Below are 21942 nucleotides of genomic sequence, written 5' to 3' on the forward strand. Positions count from 1 at the left end.
TTACCCATATTACAATAGTCACTATACTATGATGGTATTTAATTGACTGTAAAGCACATTGGAATGTCCTTAAAACATGAAAGATACTATATAAATGTAAGTTTTTATTTTAGAAACAAACATTTCATTTTTCTTTGTAATCTTATTTATTCTTCTGCACTCATTTTTAAGATTTGCTAATTGCTTTTCCAGATTAGGATTTTTTAAAAAAACATGCTTCTTTTCTTTGAGATTTCATGTTTATCCTCTTCTCCCTTTCTTTATTTTTTCATTTATTGATGCATGGGAAAGATTAAGTGAAAATATTATCAGTCTGGGAGATTCAATACTTCAAGAAATTAAATTAGGTATTTGTTCTGCACCTTGCACAGTGATGAGCTGCAGAACAAATTCATAAGACCATAAGAAGCAAGAAATGGGGTAGGACATTCAGCCCCTTTCACCTGCTCTGCTGTTCAAAAGGATCTTTGCTGATTGGCATTCCTCATGTTCATTTTCCTGTCCTTACCTCATAATCTTTGATTTTTTTACTGATTAGAAATTTATCCATCTAGTCTTAAATATACCCAAGCACCCTGCCCCACATCTCACTGCGGCAAGTAGTTCCAAAGACTCACAATCACTGAGAGAAGTTCTTCCTTCTCTAAGTCTTAAATGGGCAACCCTTTGTTCTGAGGTCATGTAATCTGTTTCTGGACTCTCCCACAAGAAGAAACGTCCTCTCTGTATTTATCTAGTCTCGCCCCCTAACAACCTTTTGCTTTAATAAGATCACCTCTCTTTCTTCTAAACTTCAATGAGTCGAGTCCAAATCTGATCAACCTTCTCTTGCAGGACAACCTCTCCGTATTAGGAATCATCCCAGTGAATCTTCCCTGAATTGCCTCCAGTGAAATAATATCTTTCTTGAAATAGAGGTATCAGAATTACTCTGGAAGTGGTTGCGCTGGTAAGACTTCCCCATGTTTTTACTCCAACCTCCATGAAATTAGGACCAACATTCCATTAGCCTATCTGCTAGCTTTTTGTGTTTCATGAACAAGCACCCCAAATCCCTTTATGCTCAGCTTTCTGCAATTTTCTCCATTGAAATAATGCTCTGTTCTTTCCTTCTTCCTTCCAAACTGAACAACTTCACATTTTCCCACATTACACTCCATTGCCCAGCTTTTTGCCCTCTCACTTAACATATCAATATCTCTTTGCAAGCTATTTGTATCCTCCTGCAAGTCATAGGATCAATAGTACAGATCAAAAGCCATACTGAAATGATGCCACTCGACTGCACTGACAATTACGAATATCCAAATATTAGAAATAGAAGCAGGAGAATGCAATTTGGCTCCTTAATCCTGCTCTGCTATTCAATAAGATTGTGGCTGATCCTATACTGTGTCCACATGATGAGAGGGTAGAGAGAGGATTCATGTGGATGTTGCCAGGGAAGGAATATTTCAGTTATGAGGAGAGACTGGATAAGCTACGTTTGTTTTCCTTAAGAACAGAGTAGGATGAGGGGTATCTGATAGAGGTGTATAAAATTATTGGTATTGATTTATTATTGTCACTTGTACTGAGGTTCAGTGAAAAACTTGTCTTGCATACCATTCATACAAATCAATTCATTACACAGTGCATTGAGATAGTACAGGGTAAAAACAATAACAGAATGCAGAGTAAAGTGTCATAGCTACAGAGGAAGTGCAGTGCAGGTGGGCAATAAGGTGGAAGGGTGCAAGGTCATAACAAGGTAGATTGTGAGATCAAGAGTCCATCTCATGGTATAAGGGAACCATTCAATAGTCTTATAACAGCAGGATAGAAGTTGTCCTTGAGCCTGGTGGACTGTGCCCTCAGGCTCCTGTATCTTCTACCTGATGGGAGAGGAGAGAAGAGAGAATGCCACGGGTGGGTGGGGTCTTTGATTATGCTGGCTGCTTCACCAAGACAGCGAGAGTGGAAGGGAGGGGAGTCCATGGAGGGGAGGCTGGTTTCTGTGATGTGCTGGGCTATGTCCACAACTCTCTCAGTTTCTTGTGGTCGCAGGCAGAGCAGTTGTCATACCAAGCCGTGATGCATCCAGATAGGATGCTTTCTATGGTGCATCAATAAAAGTTGGTGAATGTCAAAGGGGACATGCCAAATTTCTTTAGCCTCCTGAGGAACTAGAGGCGCTGGTGAGCTCTCTTGGCCGTGGCGTCTACGTGGTCAGACCAGGAAAGGCTATTGGTGATGTTTACTCCTAGGAACTTGAAGCTCTCAACCTCAGCACCATTGATGTAGACTGGTGCATGTACATCACCCCCTTTCCTGAAGTCGATGACCAGCTCTTTTGTTTTGCTGACATTGAGGGAAAGGTTGTTGTCGTGACACCATGTCACTAAGCTCACCATCTCCTTCCTGTACCTGACTCATCAGTATTTGAGAAATGGCCTTCTACGGTGGTATCATCTGCAAACTTGTAGATGGAGTAAGAGCAAAATCTGGCCATACAGTCATGAGTGTATAGGGAGTAGAGTAGGGGGCTGAGGACACAGCCATATGGGGCACCAGTGTTGAGAATAATCTTGCTGGAGGTTTTGCTGCCTATCCTCACTGATTGCAGCCTTTTGGTTAGAAAGTCAAGGATCCAGTTGCAAAGGGAGGTGTTGAGTCCCAGGTCTCCGAGTTTGGTGATGAATTTGTTTGGAATTATACTATTGCAGGCAGAGCTGTAGATAGTACAGAGGCGTAGTACGGTTGAGGGGTGTAGACAGTAAACAGAAACTAAAAATCCTTTCCGCATGGCTGAGATGTCTAAGATCAGAGGGCATAGGTTTAACGTGAGCACTCAGAAGTTTAGAGGGGATCTGTGGAAGAACTTTTTCCACTCAGAGGGTGGATGCAACCTGAAATCTACTGCCTGAGAAGGTGGAGGAGGCATGTACTCTCACAACAATTAAGTATCTGGATGATCACTCGAAGCACCAAGGCATAGTAGGTTCCCAACCAAGTGCTGGCATGTGGGATTAGTATAGATGGGTACTTGATGGACATGGAGTTCCTGTTTCTTTACTGAATGACGCTATATAGGAGACAAAGGAAAGTTGAAGGTATGTCAGAGACAATAAGTTACAGGACTTTAGGGAAATAGGAAAGGGAAGTGTGAGGTGGTACACTTTGGAAGGACAAACTCCAAGGCGGAGTACAAAGTTAATGGCAGGGTTCTGGGTAGTGTGGAGGAGCAGAGGGATCTGGGGGTCCATATCCACAGATCCCTGAAAGTTGCCTCACAGGTGGATAGGGTAGTTAAGAAAGCTTATGGGGTGTTAGCTTCCATAAGTCGAGGGATCGAGTTTAAGAGCCGCGAGGTAATGATGCAGCTCTACAAAACTCTGGTTAGACCACACTTAGAGTACTGTGTCCAGTTCTGGTCACCTCATTATAGGAAGGATGTGGAAGCACTGGAAAGGGTGCAGAGGAGATTTACCAGGATGTTGCCTGGTTTAGAGAGTATGCATTATGAGGAGAGACTAAGGGAGCTAGGGCTTTACTCTTTGGAGAGGAGGAGGATGAGAGGAGACATGATAGAGGTGTACACAATATTAAGAGGAATAGATAGAGTGGACAGCCAGCGCCTCTTTCCCAGGGCACCAATGCTCAATACAAGAGGGCATGGCTTTAAAGTAATGGGTGGGAAGTACAAGGGAGATATCAGAAGAAGGTATTTTACCCAGAGAGTGGTTGGGGCATGGAATGCGCTGCCTGGGGCAGTGGTGGAGGCAGGTACATTGGTCAAGTTCAAGAGATTACTAGATAAGCATATGGAGGAATTTAAAATAGAAGGATATGTGGGAGGAAGGGGTTAGGTAGTCTTAGGCGAAGTTTAAAGGTCGGCACAACATTGTGGGCCAAAGGACCTGTATTGTGCTGTACTGTTCTATGTTCTATGAATAGGATAATTGTTCTGTTGGAGACTACCATGCACCTCATGAACCACTTCTGTATCATAGTAATTATGCATTGGTGTTGTAGTGGATGTGCATTGGGATATATTTTAATATCATTTTTATGGGTGTACTGGCATGAGATCAGCAACAGGAAATAATGATCTGGAGAAGTATAATTTGGAGCAAGGCCTGGAAAAGAAAAGGCAATTAGTAGCACTAATTAGCAGACTGGTAAAAAAAAAGGACAGCTAAATATATTTTAGGTACAAGAGACATGCGAATGGATTTGTATGAATGGGGTGAGGATGTGGAGAGAGATATACAGAAAAGTGAATAAAATAAAGTAATAGCTCAGATTATGGAGAGAAAGGGTGATTATAAACAAATAAAGGTAGATAAAAGAATAAAACAGAAACTACACAGTGAAAAGCACAGAATGAATTAAGGAACAGGAAGAACCAGAGTCTGATACAGGAAGAAAGAAACTATTTATACTTTTACCCAACAATCCATCTCAAGGAGTAATTTTAGATAATTTATTTTTGGAAACAAATGTTTTATTATCAAGCAGATACATCATTTGGTAAGCAACAGACATTACAGCATTCGAGGGGATTGTGACTCCATTTGTAGTGGAACAGACTAAACCCTTTGTTACCCAATTTCACACATGAAAAATGTCCACTTGGTATAAAGGACTATTGGTGGCCATGGAAATCCATCTTAGTACTAGCAGTAAACAGAAGTTGAGGGGAGAAAGAGTAGAAAAACAAGAAAGATGACAAGACAGTGAAGATGATTATCAGGATTTACAGAGGGATCTTGATCAGCTGGGTAAGTGGGCTGAGGAATGGCAAATGGAATTTAATTCGGATAAGTGAGAGGTGTTGGATATTGGGAAGACATATCAGGGTAGGACTTTCACAGTGAACGGTAGGGCTCTGAGGAGTGTTGTAAAACAGAGAGACCTAGGGGAACAAGTAAATGGATCCCTGAAAGTGGCATTGTAGGTAGACGGAGTGGTGAAGAAGGTTTATGGCGCGCGGGACTTCATCAGTCAGGGCATTAAGTATAGAAGTTGGAATGTTATGTTGCAGTTGTACAAGATGTTGGTGAGGCCGCATTTAAAATACTGTGTTCCATTTTGGTCACCCTGATATAGGAAAGACGGCATTAAGCTGGAAAGAGTGCAGAAAAGATTTACAAGGATGTTGCTGGGACTCAAGGAACTGAGTTATGGAAGGAGGTTGAGCAGGTTGGGACTTAATTCATTGGAGTGTAGGAGAATGAAGGGTGATCTTATAGAGGTGTATAATATCATAAGGGGTATAGATAGGGTGAGAGAAACAAAGGACTGCAGATGCTGCAATATCTAGATGAAAAACACTATGATGCTGGAGGAACTCAGCAGGCCAGGCAGCATCCATGGAGAAAAGCAAGCAGTCAACGTTTCGAATCAGGACCCTTCTTCAGGTTGTACTCAACAGGCAGTACTCAACCTTATACAGAAATGAAACTGGGCAAGTGGTGCAAGTGTTGGTGGAGGAACACTTTGGGAACAATAACCATAATTCTAAAAGTTTCAAATCAGTTATGGAAAGGAATAAGATTGGTTGTCTAGTTAAGGTCTTGAATTGGGGGGAAGGCTGATTTCAATAGCTCAAGAGAGGACCTGGCAAAGACCCGGGTTCAATTCCAGCCCCTGTCTGTAAGGAGTTTGTACGTTCTCCCCGTGTCCGCGTGGGTTTCCTCCAGGTGCTCTGGTTTCCTCCCACATTCCAAAGACGTAAGGGTTAGGAAGTTGTGGGCGCGCTATGTTGGTGCCGGAAGCGTGGCGACACTTGCAGGCTGGCCCCAGAACACTCTACGCAAAAGATGCATTTCACTGTGTGTTTCGATGTACATGTGACTAATAAAGATATTTTATCTTATCTTTTAAGCAGATGCTTGTGGGTAAAATGACAAATAACAATGCAAGCCTTTTAAAAGAGAGTTAGTAAGGGTTCAGGGCCAGCAGGTTCTGGTCTAGGTGAAAGGCAAATGGTCAGGAAAAGAAAAGAAACATACAGCAGGTATAGGTATCTGCGATTGACTGATCTCTTGAGGAATATAGTGTGTAGGAGAGAAGTTAAGAAAGAAGTTAGAAGGGCAAAAATGGACCATGAAATATCATATAAGAGGAATCCTAAGATATTCCAGAAGTATATCAGGAGCAAGAGGGTAGCCAGAGAGAGAGAGTCTTCTTAGAGACCAAAGATATAATTTATGTGTGGAACCAGGCAATGTGGGTGAAGTCCTCCATGAATACTGCTCATCTTCATTCACCAAAGAGATGGACGTGGAAGATAGTGAGTTCATGGAGGGATATGTGGATAATCTGCAGCAGGTCAGCATTAAGAAAGGAGATGTTAGATGTTCGAAGGGTTGATAGATCCCCAGATATGAATGAGATCTACCCCAGCATGCTATGGGAAGCAAGACAGTAGATAGCTAATGTTGTACTTTTATTTAAGAAGGGCAGCAAGGATAAGCAAGGTAACCACATAGTAGGTGATTTTAACTTTCCACATATTGACTGGGACTCCCATACTGTAAAGAGATTGGATGGGATAGAGTTTGTCAAATGTGTTCAGGAAATTTTCCTTTATCAATATATAGAGGTCCCAACTAGAGAGAACGCAATACTGGATCTCCTCTTAGGGAATGAGACAGGGCAGGTGACAGAAGTATGTGTTGGGGAACACTTTGGATCATAATTTTGGATCATCTAGTGATCATAATTCCATTAGTTTCAAGATAATTACGGGGAAGGATAGGACTGGTCCTCGGGTTAAGGTTCTAAATTGGAGTAAGACCTATCTTGATGGCATCAGAAGGGATCTGGCAGATAGGGATCTGGCAGATAGGGACTGGGATAGGTTGTTTTCTGGCAAAGAGATGCTTGGTAAGTGAGAGACCTTCAAAAGTGAAATATTGAGAGTACAGAATCTGTATGTTCCTGTTTGAATAAAAGGCAAGGCTAACAGCTTTAGGGAACCTTGGTTATCGAGGGATATTGAGGCGCTGGTAAAGAAAAAGGTGGCGCATATCAGGTATAGGCAGTTAGGATTAAATGACGTGCTTGAGGAGTGTAAGAAATGCTGGAGAACACTTATGAGAGAAATCAGGAGGGCAAAAAGAGGACAGGAGGTTGCTCTGGCAGACAGGGTGAAAGAGAATCCCAAAGGTTTCTATAGCTATATTAAGAGCAAAAAGGTAGCAAGAACAAAATTGGTCTTCTTGAAGAATATCGTGATCATCCATGCATGGAGCCAAAAGAGATGGGGAAATCTTAAATGAATTTTTTGGATCTGTACTTACTCTGGAGACAGACACAGAGACTATGAGGCAAAAGAGTAGTGAGGTCATGGACTGTATTCAGATTATGGAAGAGGAGGTGCTGGCTGTCTTGAGGTGAATGAAGGTGGATAAATCCCCAGGGCCTGACAAGGTGTCCCCTCGGACCTTGTGGGAGGCTAGTGCAGAAATTGCAGAGGCCCTGGCAGAGATATTTAAAATGCCCTTAGCCACAGGTGAGGTGCCGGAGGACTGGAGGATAGCTAATGTTGTTCCATTGTTCAAGAAAGGCTCTAAGAATAAGCCGGGAAATTACAGGCCGTGAGCCTGGGTAAATTATTGGAAGGTATTCTAAGAGACGGGATATACAAGTATTTGTATAGACAGGACCTGATTAGGAATAGTCAACATGGCTTTATGTGTGGCACGTCTAACCGATCTTACAGAGTTTTTCAAGGAGGTTACCAAGAAGGTCAATAAGGGAAAGGCAGTGATGTCATCTACATGGACTTTAGTAAGACCTTTGACAAAGTCCTGCATGGGAGGTTGGTCCAGAAGGTTAAGTCGCTTGGCATTCAGGATGAAAGAGCCAATTGGATTCAATGTTGGCTTAGCGGGAGAAGCCAGAGAGTGGTAGTAGATGGCTGTCTCTCTGACTGGAGGCCTGTGTCTAGTGGTGTGCCACAGGGACTGGTGCTGGGTTCGTTGTTGCTTATCATCTATATTAATGACTTCGATGATAACTGCATCAGCAAATTTTTGGATGACACCAAGATTGGGGGTGTAGTGGACAGAGAGCAAGGCTATCAAAGCTTGCAGTGTGATCTTGATCAGCTGGGAAAATGGGCTGAAAAATGGCAGATGGAATTTAATGCAGACAAGTGTGAGGTGTTGCACTTTGGGAGGACAAACCAGGGTAAGACTTACACAGTGGACGGTAGGGCTCTTAGGTGTGCGGCAGAACAGAGGGACCTGGGAATACAGATCCATAGTTCCTTTGAAGTGGCGTCATAGGTAGATAAGCTCGTAAAGTGAGCTTTTGGCAGTTTGACCTTCATAAATCAGGTCACTGAGTAAAGGAGTTGGGACGTTATGTTGAAGTTGTACAAGACATTAGGAGGTCGAATTTAGAGTATCATGTGCCGTTCCGGTCACCTATCTACAGGAAAGATATCAATAAGCTTGAAAGAGTGCAGAGAAAATTTACAAGGATGTTGCCAGGACTTGAGGACCCACATTATAGGTAAAGGTTGAATAGGTTAGGATTTTGTTCCTTGGAGCGCAGGAGAATGAGGGGAGATCTTATAGAGGTATATAAAATTATGAGGGGCATAGATAGGGGAAAAAGCCTGCATGCATTCACTCTAAGCTTTGGTGAGACTAGAACTAGAGGACATAGGTTTCGAGTAAAGGGTGAAATATTTAAGGGGAATTGGAGGGGAAACTTCTTCACTCAGAGGGTGGTGCGAGTGAGGAACGAGCTGCCAGTGGAGGTGGTAGATGCAGGTTCAATTGTAACATTTAAGAGAAGTTTGGATAGGTACATGGATGGGAGGGGTTTGGAGGGATATGGTCCGGGTGCAGGTAAATGGGATTAGGCAGAAGATCAGATGGCATGGACTAGATGGGCCAAAGGGCCTGTTTCTGCGCTGTAGTGCTCTATGACATATCTGTATGAATGGTAGGGAAATTATTGGAGATAATTGAAGATAGAATTTATGTATATTTGGAAGGATAATCAGAGATGGTCAGCATGGCTTTATTCAGGGGAACCTTGTGTCAGTAATTTGAGTTTTTTGAGGAGGTGACTAAGGAGATTGATGAAGGCAGGGCAGTAGACATGGTTTACATGAACTTTATTAAGGCACTTGACAAGGTCCCACATGGTAGGCTGGTCCAGTAGTTAAGGCACATGGGATCCAGGGTGAGCTCTCTTATTGGATCCAAAAGTGGCTTGGTGATACGAAGCAAAGGGTAGTGGTGGAGGATACTTTTCTGATTGGAAGTCAGGGATCAGTGCTGAGATCCTTGTTGTTTGTGACATATATTAACGACCTGGGCGTGAATGTAGGAGGTATTATTAGTAAATTTGTCAATGACACAGAAGTTGGTGGCGTTGTGGATAGTAAGAAAGATTTCCCAAGGCTACAGCAGGAAGTAGATCAGATGGAATGTTAGCCGGAGCACTGGCAGATGGAATTTAATCCTGACTACTATGAGGCAATGCATTTTGAGAAGTCAGATAGGAGTAGGACATGTACAGTAAATTGTAATGCACTAAGGAATGTTGATGAACGGAGGAACATTGGGGTTCAAGTCCATAGTTCCCTGAAAGTGGCAACACAGGTAGATAGGGTGGCAAAGAAGGTGTATGGCAGCTTGCTTTCACAGGTTGGGGCACAGAATATAAAGGCTGGACATTATATTGCAACTTTACAAAACACTGGTTAAACTGCACTTGAAGCAGTGTGTGCAGTTCTGATCACTGCACCATAGGAAGGATGTAGTTGCACTGGAGAGAGTGCAGAGTTCACCAGAATGTTGCCTGGAGTGGAAGACTTTAGTTATGGGAGAGATTGGATAGATTGGGCTTGTTTTTCCTAGAGCAAAGGAGGCTGATGGGTGACCTGATAGTGGTACATAAAATTACAAGAGGCATGGGTAGGGTAGATATTCAGAATCTTTTTCCCATGGTAGGGGTATCAAAAACATGAGGCACAGGTTTAAAGTGAGAGGAAGGAGTTTTAAAGGGGATTTGAGGGGAATCTTTTTTATATAAATACAGAGAGTGGTTGATATCTAAAACTCGCTGCTAGAGAGGTGGTAAAGTCAGATACAATCATTACGTTTAAGAGTCATTTAGACAGGTGCTTGAATAGGCAAAACATAGAAGAATACAGACCTAATGTGGGCACATAGGAATAATGCAGATGGGCAAAAAGGTCAGCATTGTCGGTGTGCCTAAGTGCCCAATTCTGTGCTGTACAACTCTATGACTGTAGAAATTGGACTGGCATCTGAAATCAGTGATAAATCAGATAACTGATATATGGCCTTGGCAGCAGGCAACGTTCATGTTAAATATAAGGCCCAACATTGTTTGAAATTAATCAAGTATTACAGACATGCACATCATCTCTATATTTGACTCAAAGAATGACTTCTTCATGTGTCTTAATCTCTTTTTGTTTTGACTATTTTGAGTAAAACTAGAAGTGGTAAAACTACACTGAACTGCTAAAGGAAATACAATAAGCAGAAATAATTCATTAAGCAATCAATCTGTTGCCATAAAGTTGCAGATTGCAAAAATACAATTAATATAAGGCAAAGCTAAATCATGTATTTGATGTCTGATGCAAACCAATCAAAAGAATTGTTTTAATCCATTAAGGGAGTCTCAACATATCCAATTACACCTGCTGACAAGCAGGGTGTATGTACCATTTGTATTAACCGATAGCACATCAACACAGCACTATAAGCTGTAAACACCACAGGCAGCTGCTTTGTTTGATATGGAAAATGCTTCAGGGTTAAGTACTGTGCATAACCCTTGCTATCCTCCTGCTGCATTCCCCACAACCCATCCCAAAAACCAACAAAGTAACTCATCTCCATATACAATTATATTGGCCACCGAAAACCAGAATGAATGAACTATGTCATCTCCGCAATGAATTCTACTTCAGCACAAGAATAAACAAACTTCTCCCACATCAGCGAGTGCTAGGGCATTAGCAATTTGCAATGATTGTGAAGAAACTATTGCTGTGAAACAGATGTGTTACTCAAGCTTTTATCACTTTGAGTGACAAGGCAGACAATTCTGTGTTTACAAATCCTAGTTGAATAAAGTGACATCAGGCACTCCTCCTGTTTAAGTGACATGCAGGCTTATTCCATCAGCAGTTTATGATGCCGGGAGTATCTTAATCTAGTGACTCTGAATGAAAATAGGAAAATGAACCTGAACCTTTGCAACATTGACCATATGGCTAAACAAGGCCTAAAGCTAAAGCAAATGGTATTAAAAGCAAGGGCAAATAGAAGCGATGTGTTTGGACAAGAAGGATTTTAATTATAATCCCTGATTAAATATCAGTGCTTTTAAAGCCAATAGTATACTGATAGCAATAGATTCTCAAATTAAATATTAACCCCATCTGGTTACTCCAAATAGCCAGTGTTTTAGTTTTATAATCTATTTACTTGATGAAGTAAGACTTCAGCATTGAAGGGTCATACAATTAATGACCTGCACCAGCCAAATGCAATAAAGTCTATAGAAACAGCTTCATGACCTGTTGTCCAATTCCACTATACTTCAGTATTAAAACTAAAGTAGAACAGATACACCTTAAATCTGTTTGCTTAGATTATTTCCTTGTGCAAAACTCCTTTAAGGTTTCTAAATATTAATATACTATGTTTACTGGTTAGCTAGATGTAGAAAAAAAATCAAGCTGGTTTGGTTGCTGGAGATCAATCACCCTAGCCCCAGGACCTCAAGAAGGTGGCATCTATCATTAAGGACCCTCACCATCCAGGACATGCCCTCTTCTCGTTACTACCATCAGGGTGGAGGTACAGGAGCCTAAAGACCCAAACTCAATGATTCAGGGACAGCTTCCTCCCCTCTGTCATCAGATTTCTGAACGATCCATAAACACTACCTCATTACTCCTTTTGTGCACTATTTATTTATTTTGGAACTTATAGATTTTTGTGTCTTTGCACTGTACTGCTGCTGCAAATCAACAGACTTCACATCATATGTCAGTGATAATAAATCCGATTCTGAAATCCTCAGGGCAATGTGCAAGATCCAACCACCTTCAGCAGCTTTGTTATTGACCTTCCTACTACCATAAGGTTGAAGGTGAGGATTTCACCAATGATTCCATTCATAACCTCTGAGCAAATGAAGTAGCCCATGCCTGCATGCAGCAAGACCTAGACAACATTCAGGCATGGGCCAATTATTTACAATTAATATTCATACAAAATTCCCCTCTATAAACATCCTGGGAGTCACCAGTAACCAAAAAGTCAACTGAACCAGCCAAGTAAAAACTGTGCCTACAAAAGCAGGTCAAAGGCAAATGACTCAGCTCATACCATAAAGCCATTTACCATCCACATGGTACAAGGGGGTGTATATTTTCCACCTGTCTGGATGAGTGCAGTTCCAAAACACTCAAGAATCTCAAAACCATGCAGGACAAAGCAGCTCCTTGGTTGGCACCCCATTCACCATCCTAAACATTCATTCCTTCCACCACCAGCATACCCCACCTGCAATGTGTACCATCTGAAAATATGTATACTGCAGTTACTTGTCTAAGCTACTCTGTCAGAACTGGCTAAACCTACAACCTCTACCACCATGAAAGATAAGGATAACAGGTTCCCCTCCAAGATGCACACCATCCTGACTTGGAACTATATTGCCATTCTATCAGTGTTGCTGGGTCTAGGTTGTGGAACTCTTTTCTTAACAGCATTGTGGGAGTACCTTACCAAAGGACTACAGCAGTTCAAGAAGGTGGCTCACCATCACCTTCTCAAGGCAATTAGGGATGGGTAATAGATGAAGGTCTTGCCAATGAGGCCCACATGTCCAAAAAATGAATACATAGAAAAAATACAATGAATTAATATTACTTAATATTTAGATATGCAAATATTGTAACATTTCCAAAGTGTTTCTTCTGATTTCCATTTGTTGGCATTATTTTGAATGAAGTAAGTCTTCAAGAAATGTTGCTCAATTTTCTTTGAAAGGAGCAACACACAAAAAGCTGGAGGAACTGGCCAGGTCCATAGATGTTGCCTGGCCTGCTGAGTTCCTCCAGGATCATAGTGTTTTTCATCTAGATTCCAGCATCTGCAGTCCTTTGTTTCAATATTCCAAATAGATTTTTTTTAAGATCAGGATGGGTACAATCCTTCATCTGTGTGATGGTGACAAAACAAGATTCAGCTGGGTTCACATACTGTAAATTTCGGTATTTTTTTAAGGAAAATAATACAGAGATTGTAATACTTACATATCTATGACTCTTAAAGGCATCCAGTGGGCCACTAGTGCTTACTTTGTCTCCTTCCAGACCAATCACTCTTTTGCAGATATTCATCTTGGGATCATTGGGACTTTTAGCAATTATTACATCTCCTCTGCAGACAAATATTGAACAGGGTCAGAGGAAACATTTCCATGTGCAGATTCAGAACAATTAAAGTAAATAAATTTACCCGAAGTTAGGGTTAGAATATGCATTATTCAGATGTACTGATATTTCTTAGAAATATCTGGGAGCTTACTTTTCAATGCGATAAAACTGCCGACTGAGTTTCTCTGAGATGATCACATCATAGCTCTTAATTGTAGGCTCCATGGAAGGACCAGAACACTGGGAAATAAAGAAAAATATATACTACTTTTTTTTTCCAATGCATTTATTAGGGCATTATGAATCAACCTTAAAGCAGTAACAGGAACAATGGTCTCTAATTACAGTTGACTATGTATTCCTGAAATCTCACTGAAATATTTTTTTTAAGTGAAGGAATGACAGTACAGTGACTTCTGTCTTTTATTATTATGGGAGAAATCCCTTTACACTTTTAAAAGATACCTCCACAAAAAGATCTCACTCTCCAATGGAAAGAAATCTTTCAACCTCACCCAATCTGGCCAATATGTGGCCCACACCTAATACGGATAATTTGTAATTGCCCATTAAAATGGCCTAGCAAGCCACTAAATTCTGTAAAACAGCTACAATTGAACCCCTCATCCAACTCACAGACCGAAATTGTGAACAGCTCGGCCCGAGCATTGATCCCTGTGGGATCCCACGAGGTACAGCTTCCCAACCCAAATATGAACTGTTTGTACCTACTCTGTTTCTGATGGTTAACTAATCTTCGATCCATACCATTAGATTATCCCCAAGCCCATGTTTTAATTTTGTTCAATAACCACTTATGTGGAACATCTTCAAAGGCCTTTCAAATATATCACATGCATTGGCCCCATCTATTCTGCTAGTTAAAACCATTAAAACAATCTTAAAAAGATATGCCATACATGATTATATTTTTAAAAGTGATGTTGACATTGTCCAATTGCATTATTATATGCAAAATACCCTGTTACCACATCTTCAATAATAGATTCCAACATTTTTGCTATTACTGATGTCATATTAACCGTTCTGCAAATCCCATTTTCCTCTCTCCCTCCTTTCTTAAATAGCGAGGTTAAATTTACAATCTTCCAATCTATTGTAAATGTCCTACAATCAATGGAATTTTGGAAGATAATCACCATCTCCAACACCAACTCTTTCAAAACCTTTGGATGTAGGTCATCAGATCATTGGGATTTATTAGTTTTCAATCACAATAATTTCCCCAATACTATTACTTCACTTCTGCTAATTTTAGCTCACTCTCTCTGGACCTGTCTCCATGAGTTTTTACACATCTCCCCCTGTGAAGGACACAAAATATTTGATTGATTTCTCTGCCATTCCTTTTCCCTAGTGTAATTCCACCTGTCTGTGATGGACCATATTAACTTCTTCTAATCATTTTCTTTTCACATATCTAATAGATGTTTTGCAGTCTGTTTAATTCTTCTTTGTATCATCAAGCTCAGAGTCCCACTGATCAACTCTGAGACAAAGTACCTCAAGATAAAGAAGTTTACTGCAGATGTGAACGCCGTGAACTTCAACAGTTTCCATCAGCTACCACATACTGAAACACATCACCTCTCCTGCCAAAACTGTCTTAATTTATGTATTTGCTTAATTTATTTAAAAGATACAATGCATCTTTCTCCTTGCCTCACCAAAGTTTCTTATTCACTGAAGTCCATACTCCATACTGCCATTTAGCAGAATTCAGATTTACTGAAAGGTACTTTGCTTTTCTAAAACAAAAGTTGTAGTTTGTTCAAGCTTTTTCACTATTTAAAAAATAATTTTAATTGTTCTTTTAACAACTAATATATTCAGAAACATGTAAAGTTACTCTCATCACAGCTGGTAAATCTGGGTTGTAGCTTTGCTCTGGACCTTCCACGACATTCCATTATGTTCAGCACCTCATTGTCAACTCCTGGACTGCCTGGCAAACAAGAGTGCCTTTCACATTGAACTGAGGTAAGTTCAGGCGAGCAGTGATTACAGACAGCAGCAGGTCATAGCAGGAAATTCCAAGCCTTTATTTCAGCCTCATGCAAATTCAAAATTCTCCAGCTTGTAAATTCACAATTCTCAAAACTCTGGTGTTAAACATTGCATGTCCCTCTCCAATTTTAAAAAAAGGGCTTTCATTTAACAAACAATCTTTAAATATTGAGGATATTTAAAACATTTGTTTCCAATATATCAAAAAAAAATTCCTACATTTAATGCTGAATAAAGGAGCTGGATTGTAAAAGTGTTATTTTTGTTGCATCAGATTTTATGCTGTGAAGGTGCATCACCTGAATGAGCATAATTCACAAGGTGTATTTCCAGTGAAAGTGGAAAATAATACTTGTGTTTGGATTTGTGTGATCAGCCCTGTTTTTGGATCAATGTTAATTCTTTAAATTTTCTTAATAATGAAAATATTTAATTTAAAAGTGTAAGGAAGCATTTGGATAATCACAAAACATTTTTAATCTTCCCACGGAAATGGCAAAACAAAATGGCTACATAATTGAAACCAGAAGAATATTTGCGACAACAGTGGGCTGACATGAGCAAGATTAAATGTTCTATTACAGAGGCTGAGGAAAATCCAAGTGCAGACTTAGCAGAAAGGTGGTTTGTTTGTTGATCTTGGACTGGAAAGATATTTCACAAATTCTTAAAAAACCAAAAAGAACAATGTGAAAATCTTTTCTTCATTCCACATCAACAAATGTCATAGTTGACTGTTTCACATTCTTACCCCTGTATTTGGCATGTTTTTGTAATAGCCCACTGTTAAGTACAGGCTGGTATGGCATAGTGGAAAGAAAATGGGTAACACAATCAGTACAAGTGGTGAATTACCAATCCTAGCGATCTGACCATACCAATAAAGAATTTAAGTTGCTTTCACCCTTGGTAATAGCCAAGGCACATTGTAAAATTCCAAGCAAAGTGTGGAATGAAATCAATCAAAATATAATTTAAAAGCATTACTATATTATACTAAATTGTTTTATAATAATTTTTCTTTGCTCTAGCTAGAGCATGCAAGTAAGTGAGCATTATGAAAAATATTCCAAAAAAATCTAAAACAAAACTTACTAGCCTCTACAACTTTGCAGAGTGGCTTGACTGACTTTCTGGAAATTTAGACAAAATATTACATAATATTAGAACAGCTATTGCAAAGAAGGGCAAAAAAGCATACCACGACAATTTCTCCTAAGTATTCAAAGGTACAGTGGGCAATACAGCCATACTGAATAGTAAAGCCTGTAAAACCCAACACTTTGCCAAAGAATCTTCCTAGCATGTTAGTTCTCTTCACAGACGTCAACCTCAGAATCCTGCAAGAATGAAGACAATGTTGTCATGTCACTACAAAAATGCTTTATAAATACCAGTCATTAATTGACTTTTGGTTAACATAAAATTATACAGTACCTGTTATGCAGAAATGCTTGGTTATTGTATCAATTACGTACAATTTTCCATATTAAATGTTAACGGATAAAAGAAAGGAATTGCTGATTGTATTAAATGAAATATGGCATGACACACCAGTGCAAATTGTTCCTTTCAGTGGAACTATAGTAGGTTGCATTACATAAAATTGTAAAAATTATTGTGTTGCACTTGTGTAGGCAACCTAGAAAACAAATGAATAACACAGTAAGGTGTGCAGGAATTTACATCTGAGCACTTCTGCACGGCACACTTATGCATCCTTGACACCATGGGCAAAACTAAGTGTCCAGCCATAAATAACTTCACAATATATAAGGGCTTCACCATCCTTCCCACTCTCCTGCTGCAAAATATGTCACCTGGGAGTCTGGACTGGGAGTTGTGATTGAGGTAGGCATGGTAGTGTAGCGGTTAGCGTAACACTTTACAGCGCCAGCGACCCAGGTTCAAATCCGACCAGTGTCTTTAAGGAGTTTGTACGTTCTCCCCGTGTCTGTGTGGGTTTTCTCCGGGTTTCCTTCCACATTCCAAAGACGTAGAGGTTAGGAAGTTGTGGGCATGCTATGTTGGTGCCGGAAGCATGGCGACACTTGCGGGCTGCCCCCAGAACATTTTACACAAAAGATGCATTTCATTGTGTGTTTCAATGTACATGTGACTAATAAAGATATCTTATCTTATGGGGTGTGGGAAGGTTATGGAGATCGAGACCTGGTTGGGGGGTGGGAGGGGTGGGCAGTGGTGGAAATCAGGATTGAGATTGGGTGAAGTGGGGAAGTGGGGAAAGTAGGATAAAAGGTAGGCAAGGATCAGAGTTTCATTGCATAATCCAAAAGGAGCAGGCACGTAGAGCACGGGTGACTCATGCTTGAAGTGCATGATTAAATTTCCCAAGTAGTGCAAAACAAGCCAGAAATGATCCTTAATCTTTCACTTCAGAACAAAAATAATCAATATTCAACTGCGTAAGACTGGAAATGAAACAGTGATATGCAATTAAATTTAAATTTCAAGGCAATTTGTTTTAGGTAATTATTGGGGATGCCCTGTGCTCGCTTGCCAGCCCTATGTAGACACACGAATGGTTAAAAGATGCATCTATTTTTTCTATTTCTTTATCTCTTTCAGCAGGGTTATACGTAAAATAAATGGATGTCTTTACTAAAATCTTCTAATGGGTGGGCCTTTATACTATTATTGTGCAATAATATAATGACCATTTACAAATACATTCTGCTTCAATCCTGAAAGCTAAACTACACCTGGGAAGCCGATTCTATAGCTGTGGGCCATTGGCCTATGGTAGTGTTAGCTGGGCTCACTAACCCATCTGGGGTATTCTAATACACAAAGTCCAATAGGGCCGGGAAGTCAGAAAAAGGATCAAGAACAGGGTAGTGAGTTTCAAAGCAGGTTCAAGATCTTGGAGTTGGAGATTAGATCAGGGTTAGAGGGAGGGGTAGCTTAAAGCCCTCTGCAGGGATGGGTAATAAAAGAGGGAGGAAGAGACACATGCTCTGGAGGAAAATAAGCTTCAGACTTTCTGGCTGCAACTGAGGCAAGGTTAACTCTTTAAAACAAAAACCAGCTAAATAAGGGAAAGAGAAAGAGAGAGAGGCAGAAAAGATTTAGTACAGTAACTGCTTCAGTGTTTGAGGTTTGCATCATAATGTGATAGAATTTTGTACAAGTGAGTTTCAATAAGCAGTGGATTTTAGCTGGGTAGCCACAGGAACCCTTGGTTCTGAAGCATCAAAAGCATGGAACACTGGAACGCCTGGATGGTTATTTGTTTAAAACAATGTATCACTAAAATTTTGTGCAAGTGAGCTTCAATCATAGATACCATTTTACATTTTGTGTATAAAATCATGAAGGGCATAAACGGGGTGGGTACACATAGTCATTTTCCCAGGGAAGGGAAACTAAAATCTAGAGGGCATAGGTTTCAGGTGAGAGGTGAAAGATTTAAAATGGACCTGAGGGGCAACTTCTTCATGCAGAGGAGTGAGTGTGTGTGCGCATGTGGAATGAGCTGCCAGAGAAAGTGGTTGAGGCAAGTATAACAACAACATTCAAAAGACATTTGGATAAGTAAATAGATAGGAAGGGTTTGAGAGAGGTATGGGCCAAACGTGGGCAAATGGGACTAGCTTGGTGGGTACCATGGTTAGCATGGACAAGTTGAGCCAAAGGGCACGTTTCCATGCTGTATTAGTTCTATGACATAACTGTTGCATGTCAAGTGCTCCTCAGCCCACTGTGCACCAGTGGGTAGTGCACATGAAGGGTTAAGAACAATTTTAACCCAACTATTTTCTGACCTGTGCTCTCCAAACACAAAAGTTCTGGGTCCACAGTCTACGATAAGTGTATATTTTGAATAGCTAGCCACAGGAACCCTCAGTTCTGAAGCACGAGTAGCATGGAATACACTGTAGCAGCTGGAAGAACATTTAACAAATACAATACTGTAGCTTGTTTAAAATAATGTGTTGCATCAATAGACACTTAAAGCAAGAGATAATCACTCACCATAAAAGGAAAACAGGATAGCTTCAAATAAATGTCAAAGCGCTATACTGATGAAGCAGCAGGGGATAATGGTGTAACATGTTAGGGCACTAATATCACAGTAGTTACTACTAATAATCTAATCATAGGTCCAAAATGTGGCCAATATATTATCCACAAATTCAATGAGCTGCTGAAGTAAACTCAGCATGCAATACCAGTGACAAGAACTGTTAGCAAAAAGAGGACATAAAATATGGAAGAGTAAACTGAAAACAGAAAATGCTGGAAACACTCAGCAGGTTAGACAGCATTTGTGGAAAGAGTAATACAGCTAACATCTCAGACTAAAGACCTTTTGTCAAAAACACTAACTCCATCTCTTTCTGCAGATGCTGCTTGAAAAGTTGGGTGCTTCAAGCATTTTTCCTTTTTACTTATCATCTGTTTTCAGAACTTAAACTAATTTTTTTTATCCAATATGACATTGGTTTGCCCATTCCATGAGCCTCTGTTTTGCTATGTGATACTTTGTCAAACTTTCTTAAAATTCATGTAGACAACATTCACTGTTTTTTCTTCAGCAACCTTCCTAGTTATTTCATCAAAAAAAAATCAATCAGCTTAGTCAAACCTGAGCTGCCGTTTACAAATCCATGCTAGTTCTACTTACTTAAATCAAACCTCTCCAAATTAACCTTTTCCTTGATACTTTGTTTTAGAACTTTACCCACCATCAATATTGGATGCCCTCTCATCCCAGTGAAGTTAGCCTTCTTGCAATTAATAGACTCCATTTTCATATTGTCTCATTACCTTACAAAACTTTTCTAGATAGTGCTTAGAGCAGGATAGTAACCTGCCACATACAATGCCGTGACAGGACATTCTAAAGCTAAGCCACTGCACTGGTCTTTCCCCACAGAACTGCATATTTTTCTGTCCAAAAGATTTACTTGCTCTTCCCTTAAAAGTCAATGTGGTCTCTGCCTCAAATGCACCTGACAACTAATCCTCCAATAACTCTCCAACTGTCTTCTGTCACAACTTTAAATTGACTTCCACTTTAGGGTAAATATGGAAAGACTATTTTCTCTATCAAAATTGTTCAGTTGCCTCTTAGCTTTCTCGACTCCAGTGAAAATTACCTTGGTAACACATCATTCATATAAATACAGTTTCTGACCCTTGATGCTTTACATTTTCTCAGCTTCAATGTTCTTTCTATAATGGGGTGTACAAAACTGTAAACCTGCCAAGGTAAAACTGGTTTTCATCAGTAGAACAAAACTGGCAATTGCAAATAGCCAGCCTGTTTTACACACTTCCCAATTTACTTATCCACTGAAATCCATTGGAAAAGGAACAAGGCTGCCAATTCATTATCACCAGTTTTGTGCTCCACCAAGTTCTCCTCAGCCTCCATGTTTTAGCACAGTAATCCAAGTGTGGCCAACCTATTCTCTTTACAAACTCATAATTAACTCCAATTCTGCTGTAAACCTTCCGTTCTTTCCTCAGTTCTGAGGAAGGGTTACTGATCCAAAGTGTCAACTTGTTTCTCCTTTCACAGATACTGCTTGACTGGCTGAGTTCTTCTAGCATTTCTTCCTTTGCTTCAGAATTAACTTGTTTTTGACTCACTGCCTTTATTTCACAAAACTCCAAATGCTACTGGTCTTCCCTATGTTTTTATCTATCTAAACATAATAATAGACAGTTAAGGATTTAAACTATTATCTTTCTACTTCTCACATTCTTAACTCTCTTTCTGTTCATATTCCTCTACTTCATTTTTCCATCTCTGAATGCTTACCTTTTGTTTCACTATAAAGTTACACAAGGTGATTACATTTATTCTAGTAGCAGAATTACCTTCCACTTCCAACTGTCTCACTCAGTCTACATCCTCTTGTAAACATTTAACCATTCCCATTAAATAAAATTCCCCTTTGGATGCTCAAGGATTAAACATTTTAGACATAAAGGAACGAAAACACAACTACTATAAATGCCTGGAATATACCATTTCCACCCTCTTCAAAGCAATTAGCAGGGATCATCAAAACTAAAGCTATATTGAAATGGAGTGTTGTGAGAAATCAACATGGCTGTCACATGACAGTAATGACACTGACCAGAGGACAGCATTGCTCCTCGGATCGGAATGTGTGAGAGTACCTTTTGTCTCTGAACTTGCCTGACCACCCTGAACTTACCTGACCATTGGCTGTGGCAGGTGCCTTTGTCTTTGACCCCCACACCAATGGCTTGTTTAAATCACAACAGTGAGGCTCCACCCAGCCTCCTAGCACCATAAAAAGGGCTGCAATCCCCTAGCCCTTTCTCTTTTGACAACCCCAGGAGTAGTGAGACAACGCTGCAGAGATCACTGGTAAGAGTGCATCACCATGTGGTTTGGGAGCGTTTCACTCAGATTCCAGGCAGTCTTAGAGCCAATGCTAGTGTGGGTCAAGCATTGAAGTATTATATCCTGA

At 40.2% G+C, this 21942-nt stretch overlaps 1 protein-coding gene across 4 annotated transcripts in view; it reads right to left on the bottom strand.

The window, feature by feature from the left end:
• Positions 1-21942, bottom strand: part of immp1l (inner mitochondrial membrane peptidase subunit 1) — a 124059-nt gene that overhangs the window by 45726 nt on the left and 56391 nt on the right. For 3 of the 4 annotated variants that reach the window (XM_052029378.1, XM_052029381.1, XM_052029380.1), the window contains exons 2-4: positions 16671-16809; positions 13593-13681; positions 13319-13445 (exon numbers count right to left, since the gene is read on the bottom strand). In XM_052029378.1, the coding sequence (XP_051885338.1) occupies positions 13319-13445; positions 13593-13681; positions 16671-16809 (355 nt within the window). Of the gene's footprint in view, positions 1-11296; positions 13223-13318; positions 13446-13592; positions 13682-16670; positions 16810-21942 lie in introns of those variants that run through there. The other variant, XM_052029382.1, reaches the window with a different exon arrangement.

This window comes from Pristis pectinata, chromosome 14 (assembly GCF_009764475.1).
Source record: "Pristis pectinata isolate sPriPec2 chromosome 14, sPriPec2.1.pri, whole genome shotgun sequence".
Taxonomy (NCBI): Eukaryota; Metazoa; Chordata; class Chondrichthyes; order Rhinopristiformes; family Pristidae; genus Pristis; species Pristis pectinata.